The 7,730-nt window shown below is 49.7% G+C and overlaps 1 protein-coding gene across 1 annotated transcript; it reads right to left on the bottom strand.

Moving 5' to 3' along the window:
* Nucleotides 1-5,438: 5,438 nt before the first annotated feature.
* Nucleotides 5,439-6,824, bottom strand: LOC134494786 (protein ABHD16B-like). Its single transcript, XM_063300034.1, has one exon. It carries the CDS (start codon nucleotides 6,822-6,824, stop codon nucleotides 5,439-5,441), a length of 1,386 nt encoding a protein of 461 aa, XP_063156104.1.
* Nucleotides 6,825-7,730: the final 906 nt, after the last annotated feature.

The raw sequence follows: 7,730 nt of genomic DNA, 5'->3' as shown, positions 1-7,730 counted from the left end.
AAACCACTGTAGGAGGAGAGATGTGTTAGTCACTGGTAACACCTTTCCTGACTCACCATGTTTTTGTTTTTAAAGCAGCAGCTTTTGTGAGCTGGATGGAGTGGGTAGACACACGGTGCCTCCATCTTGCGAAGTCTAGCCTGAACTTGTTTCTCCCTGTGTGGCCCCTTGCAACCTCCAAACACTGGTTCAAGATGTCCAGAGCATTTGTGGCCCACCCTGGATGACCCTTCACCCCAGACTGATAGATTCACTCTTCCAGGTTCCTGCTCTTCCAGCTTCTGCAGCGGTCGGATGGCCCTTTGTTCCCAACCCTCCTCCCACTGGTGCCCAAGGCATGTGTGAAATGGGGTAGAAAGAGGCTAGGAAGGTGCCAGGTTTCTATCCACCCTGTTTTTGACCCCCGTGCAGCCATTTTGAATTATTTTAACTTTGCTCCAAAATAAATCAGACAAACAGAAAATGAGCTGGCTAAGCGCTGGCTAGCTCCTGCCAAGATAGTGAGACGTAACCAAGATGTCTGCAGCTAATAGTTCTCTGGTCAGCAAAATTGTTGGGTAAGTGACTTTCCACAGTGCTGGTCAGGCTGTACAAACGTGGCTATGCTGAGCACTTCGCAACTGCAAAATCCCCTTCCTTCCAGGGGCTGGACCACGTGTTAGGCTGAAATAAAATTGGGCATTGATTGGCTCAACATACCGTGGGAACACAGCCATTCTCTTAGGGGGTTGTTTGAACCAAAAGACCATGTTAATTTACCATATATTTTTTGAGTTTGGGTGTCGCATATTGTGTGAAACTAAAGGGGCATTTGTGAGATGGCAGGTCCAAAAGTCAAGATGACCTCCACCCCTGCATGTTTGAAGCCTCGCCTCTGGAGCAGGGCCTTAAACACGCAGTTGTGACCGCCATCTTGACTTTTTTGACAACCCCTGCAGACACTTCTTTAAACACACATGTCTTGTTAGCTTTAGTTTGGAGATTGGGACACTGGGTGAACTCAGCCGATCATACAGTAAGCTTGGCTGGATCATATAAGGTCTACCATAGTGTTTCTCAACCTTGGCAGCTTGAAGATGTGTGGACTTCAACTCCCAGAATTCCATGCTGGCTGGGGAATTCTGGGAGTTGAAGCCCACACATCTTTTAGGTTGACAAACACTGGTCTAGCAGATCCATTCATGTAACATGGGAAGCTTGGTTAGTATTAATCTTTTTTTTCATGGAATATATGGTTGTGGGAAGCCAGCCTGTTTGGTTATGATTCAGTGTACTGTAGTAGAAAATGAGTTGATTCAGTAACCAAGCACGTGTGAGTCACCAAAACAAGGTACCTTAGCCTGGCTTGTTATGCAAATCCAGCCAAGGGTGTTTAATGTGTGATTCAGTGAGTCCCACAACTCAGAAAATTGGATTACTTGAATAACCTGTCATTTAAGAGACTGCCACAGGATGTCTTCCTTTTGTTATCCCTCATTTGGACAGAAGATGGCGCTGCTGGACCAGATTTTTTTTTTCCTACCAAAGAAATACTGTTTATCCACATAGACCCGGGTCTCCCTGTTAATCAAAAACTAAACAACAAAGAGGAAAGGGAAGTCTCTGATTTTTTTTTTATCCATTCACTCATGTCCAGTTCTCAGCGACTGCCTGGACAAGCCCCTGCAGTTTTCTTGGCAAGATTTCAGAAGTGGTTTGCCATTGCCTCCTTCCTAGGGCTGAGAGAAAGTGACTGGCCCAAGGTCACCCAGCTGGCTTTGTGCCTAAGGCCGGTCTAGAACTCACTTTCTCCCGGATTCTAGCCTGGTGCCTCCAGCACTACACCACACTGATTTATTCAGACAAAAAGCACAACCTTTTTAAAAGTCTTTATTTTTTTAAAAAAATAGAAATTTATTCCAACATACTCTTGCCATGTTGTTGCTGGGGAATTCTGGGAGTTGAAGTCCACCCATCTTAAAGTTGCCAAGGTTGACAAAGACTGCTCTAGAGCTGCCTGCCCACCTACTCAGAGAGAGGGGGAAAATATACAGTGTGTGTGTGTGTGTACACGCACACACACACACACACACACACACACACACCAGATCAGAGGCAGACATATAGCGAAGATGCTGTCCAACATCTCTTGTTCCTGCGACCCCAGAAATTGGTCCTCACCCAGCTTTAACACTGGCTAGCATTGTGAAAACAGACCCGTCGCTTGGCTTCAGCCAAGGTGCGACAGTGTGCCTTGGCAAAAAGCCACATTGCTGCGATCCCATCAGCTACTTTAATCAGTGCAAAGCAGTATTAGGAAGGGTTGGTTTGGAGCAGTCCAGGGTGGGTACTGCAAAGGAGGAGGAAGAGATGTCCAGATCTAGAAGGTAGAAGAGGGAGGCCTGGTGTTGCCTGTGAGAAGGGCCTACACCCAAGTCTACCGTGGGACCAAGCCCGCAGTTTCAAAGGGGGCTTTCGCAGTCATCTCAGGCCAGCACGGCGTCTCTGGTCCACCACCCCACGCTTTGCACGCTACTGCCGTGGTTGCATGCCACCCTCCGTGCTGGGCAGCTGAGTTGATCGCTTGCTTCTTCCTCACCCGCAGCTCAGGACAGCGGGCAAAACTTGGGATTTGCAAGTTGCAATGCTAGATCCCCAGGAAGCTTTGGAGAGTGGGCCCTCCCACCACCCACCCCCTCCCCAACTGCCCTCCTTTCTGGAAGCTGCTAGATGTTTGTTCTGGGCGTGAACCCCAGCACAGCAAGGGAGAATACAGGGTACAACCAGAGGCCAGTTTTTGCAGTCCCCTCCATGATCAGCTGGAGCAGTGTTTCTCAACCTTGGCCACTTCAAGAGGTGTGGACTTCAACTCCCAGAATTCCCTATGCTGGCTAGGGAATTCTGGGAGTTGAAGTCCACACCTCTTGAAGTGGCCAAGGTTGAGAAACACTGAACTGGAGGGAATGCTGGTCAACACATCACGAGTTCTCAAGGCCTGCAACACAAACCATCACACAATTGTTCTGAGTGTACAAGGAGGGAACAAATGAGAGGTATAGGGGAAGACTCACCACCCTTCTAATCCTCACATATGACTCCTAGTGAAAAGTAAATTTCCAAGCAAGTCAGTTTTGATTCTTGGTGACTTCATGGATACATCCCCGAGGTTTTCTTGGCGGCACGATAGATGGAGTTTGGCATGGCCTTCCTCCAAGATCATTTTGGACTTCCCAGTCTAGCCAATAGATTTCCTGGTGGTCTCCCATCCAAAACCTGAGCAGGCCCAACCCTAACTTAGCTTAAAGCCAGACCATGAATGGTGCCCCCTCCTCCTTTGTGAAGTACAGACCCTCATATGCCACTGAAAGGCCAAGAGTGGCCTTGGACCCCCCCTTCCCCAAATTGTGGCCCTTTGATAGAAGGCGAGTAGAAACATTTATCTCTCAGTGCACACAAGATTAAGGAAAGCCTCCTTAATCTGGGGGAGCTCACTTTGTGGCAACTTCATAGACTTCATTGTTGGCCACAATTTGGAAGTGGCTTGTGTCCCATCCAAGTACTAACCAGATCTGACCCTACTTAGCTTGTTGAGATCAGTCAAGGTCAACTATCTGCTGCCCCCTGCTGTAGGGCTGGGTAAAAACACCCTTTTGAAAATCCCTGCTGAATTGGTGATAAGAAGAAATAGATGGGCCAGTTCTCCAATCTCTCCAGGTTAAAGAGAAATACTTCCACAGTTTCTCAAGGGCAACAATCCCTCTTAACAGCCACTGGAGCACCAATACAGGTAGTCCTCAACTTACGACGACCATTGGCACCGGAACTTCCATCGCTAACTGATGTGGTCATTATGTGAGTGGCGCCCAATTTTACGACCTTTTTTGCCATGGTCATTAAGTGAATCACATGGTTCCCCATTGCTTTTGGTTGTCAGGAGTCAGCTGGGAAGGTCGCAAATGTTGATCATATGACCCAGGATGCTGCGACCATTGTAAATACATGGCAGTTGCCAAGCGCCCAAATTTTGATCACATGACTGCAGGGACGCTGCGATGGTCTTAGGTGTGAGGACTGGTCATCAGTAATTTTTTTCAGTGCCATCATAACTTCAAATGGTCATTAAATGAACGGTCGTAAGTCGAGGACTACCTGTTCTGAAAAATAATGAATAAGAAGCCATGGAAACTGGAGGAAAAAATGTGCAGAGAATTAGGACCTTAACACACATCCCTTGGTCATTGTGTCACTAAGCAGGTGCAAAGCACTGAATCTGACCCATAAGAAATTCACCCAACTTTTCCTCTAAAACGGATTTCCACAGCAAACTCTCCTTCATCCAAGTGAAGGGGAAAATGCCGAGGAATTTCTCTGCTTGGCATTAATAAATCTTGTTCTTCTGCTTTCTGTTTACCAAGGCGACATCTGCTGATTACCCTGTGGAGTGCTGTTCCTTACCAGCTCCCGTGGGTGACTATTTAAACATGAGCATTGCTCAGCTCTGGAGCAATAGCTTCCCCGAATTACCCCTAAATTTCTTCTGCATCACGAAACCCCCTAATCTGGATTCCAAGCAATCTTTTAAACTCAGCTGGGCTACCCAGGAGATGAACTGAAGTTTCAGTGCTCTTAGCATCCCTCCTCAGAGCCTGGCCAGCATCTAACGGGAATTTCATAATGTCCATTGCTTTCCATCCTCTGTAATGGAATGCACAAATGACCCTGGCAGACGGGGGAAAGAGATGCTGCCTAGGGAACAATTTGATAAAAGAGGGAGGAGCCCGCCACTGAGTAACGGCCAGAGGAAGAAATTTAGGAAGGGCCCGCCCTAACTACTCAGGCGGTAAATAGGGACGGCAGGAGATCTGTACTTTCAGACTTAATTGTAAATGTAACCCAACAATGAAGTAGAAGTAGCTCTTCTAGTCATGTTTCCTGTCTGGTCTGCCTGGGAGGGCTGACATCCTCTGTGTCCCGTATCACAACTCAGGAACCAGATTGTGTGTCTCAGGCATCTTCAACCTCCAGCTTGGGAATGACTCTGATTCCCCACCCAGCCTGCCATTCTCCAGTCCAGATCAGTGGGCCACCACGCTAATTCCCTGCAGTGAACCTGCTGCCCCATGGGATATGCTGGCCTACAGCTTTCATCCTGCCATGGATGATGGGGATCAGTGTTTCTCAACCTTGGCAACCTTAAGGCGTGTGGACTTCAACTCCCAGAATTCCCAGCCAGGAATTCTGGGAGTTGAAGTCCACACGCCTTAAAGTTACCAAGGTTGAGAAACACTGATGGGGACAATCCAGCACATCTGAAGGACCCCTACTTGGGAAAGGGCCCATCCCAAAAAGACAATACAGGCACGTGATTAGGTTCTCTGAGCCCTTCTTTTTGTCTGTCCATCTGTCTGTCTCACTCTCTTTCTCTTTTCTTCATTCAATGTCCATCTCCTCCTCTGCTGCTATAATTCCCATGGCATTTGGAAGTCATCAGGCTTCAGAAGGGACCAGTGGGTGGCTTCCACGTTCTTCAGATGCTTGCTGGCTAAGAACACAGCCATTTGCTGCCTTTCTTGGCTCTGACTGTACTGTCCAACCTGCCAAGGGAAGTGGTCCTTAAGCCCAAGGCTGGACTTGTAATCCTGAAGCTCCTTGATGCACCACGCGTCGTCTACTCTGTAGCGCTGGTAAAGTGCTGCTTCCTGCTTGGGGTTGGCAGCTCTGAGCCAGTCATGGACGGCTTCCAGCCCTTCTCGGGACATGACACATGGGTAACGGTGTTCCAGCAACTGGACCAGGAGCTCGTTGGCCCGGTTGCATCTGAGATTGGCTATCTGGTCCTCCAGACCCACAGGGCAGGTGCTGATGACCTCATCCTTGGTCCTGCGAATGAGCAAGACGGGTCCACAGTACTTGCACAGCTGCTCCCCCACATTGAGGTTGAAGTGCTCCTTCACGGTCCGCACCACCAGCTTCTTCCAACTCTTGGGCATGACATTCAGAGCCAAGGGGAGCAGGTCATCAAAGGTGGCATCCAGAACCAAAGCGCCCAGTGACGGGTAGGACATGGCGGCACAGGTGGCCGAATAACCCCCTAATGACCACCCATACATCACAATGTCCTCAACTCTAAAGCCCAGACGGAGCATGGCGTACCTCATCACCACGTCCACCGCGTTGGCATCATTCTTCGGGTACGGTTGACCCGTGCTTCCAGCAAAGCCAGGGTGGTTCCACCCCAGCACTGAATATCCTGTCTTCAAGGGGGTGAACAGGCAGCCCCACTGATAAAAGCTGACGTTCCCCTCGCAGCAGATCACGAGGCAGTTCCCCCGTTCTGCCCCAGGGACGCCCAGCTTGGTTCTCCTGTCCACAAACATGGTGTCGATCTTATTTCCATCCCGGGCTGCCAGCTTTGCCCGTTTCCCATTATACTCCTGCAGGAGGCGAGTCTGACCCTTGGCCAGGATCGGGAGCAGGGCTTGGTTCAGGAGGAAGACCGAGCCCGGGTAGAGCAGCCAACGGCCCAAGGAATGAGCCATGATGTAGCTGGCAATGCGACTGGGCAAATGTTTAATGCGTCTGATAAAGTTCCATCGGGTATTCCGGGGTCCATAAGGCCCTGGCTCCAAGGCCGGCTCCAGGGGACATGCTCCTGGCACGGTCTTGACGAGAATGGGGTACCCACGGGCTTTGCTACTGTTGCTGTGACCCACCTGGTAGCTGCTGCCTCCTGCTTCATCCCATCGGAATTCCACTGGCCAGTTACCAAATTCAAAGTGGTAACTGGCCATAAAATAGGTTTTAAAGATATTGGCAAGAGCTTTTGGGAAACAGAGGACACACATGGAGAGAAACAATGGTTATTCTCTAGGAGCTGCATAAAGTAAATAAAAAGCGGTGGGGGCAAGACAAGGACCCCCACACTGATATTTCTGATGTCTCCCAAGTAGGACCTTTGTGGCTGGACCACTCCCTTCATAGATACATGATTCTGGCTTTAGAACCCGTTGAAGGACATCTCTTTGGCCATGATGAACTAACGTGCATTCAGGTCCTTGAATGGTTCAGCATCCCCTAACACAAAAGCAGTGTAACAATGGGTGACATCAGGCCCCTTTGTGAGGTCAAAGAGCTGCCAAATCAACCAATGGCAACTGCCTGAGCAGGGCTAAAGGCCCTCTGTTCACTGGCGGACCAGAGGACCTGTGATGGTATGTGGGAAAGACCTTGGGAGACGGGGCCAAGAGAGGCTGCCTAGGGAACGGTCAGATAAGAGGCAGCTGAGCCCGCAGCTGCATAATGGGTGGGGAAAGAGGCTCAGAAGGGACCCTCCCTAGTTTCTCAGGCTGTAAAGGAGACGGCGGGAGATCTGTACTTTCAGACTTGCAAGATGCTGTCAGTGTAGCCCTACAGTAAAGTAGAAGTAGCTCATCTGGTCGTGTTTCCTGTCTGGTCTACCAAGGAAGGCTGACAGGACGACAGTGTGGGGTGAGGGGGAATGGCTGGAATGCTGGCACTGGGCAAAGCCAAGCCAAAATGTTTTGCCCTTGCCATTTATCTCCCAGTGTGGGAGAAGTGGGACTGGAGGGCTGGTGAGGAGGTGCCACAGTTCCCTACTCACGCCCTAGAGGGAATCGACCCGCAGGCTTCACGCCAGCCCCAACCCCTTGGCAATAAAATCAGTTCAAAGCTGTGGCTAGAGCAATCTGTACCTGCTCTGCAGGCGGTAACTGGGAAAGAGTAAAGAAGAA

This window comes from Candoia aspera, chromosome 3, assembly GCF_035149785.1.
Source record: "Candoia aspera isolate rCanAsp1 chromosome 3, rCanAsp1.hap2, whole genome shotgun sequence".
NCBI lineage: Eukaryota > Metazoa > Chordata > Lepidosauria > Squamata > Boidae > Candoia > Candoia aspera.
The sequence above is the reverse complement of the archived record's forward strand: the minus strand, read 5'-3'. Positions and strand labels throughout refer to the sequence as shown.

What these genes read in the sequence shown, in the direction of transcription:
- LOC134494786 (XM_063300034.1), bottom strand. Translation starts at nt 6,824, where the DNA reads ATGTGTGTCCTCTGTTTCCCAAAAGCTCTTGCCAATATCTTTAAAACC.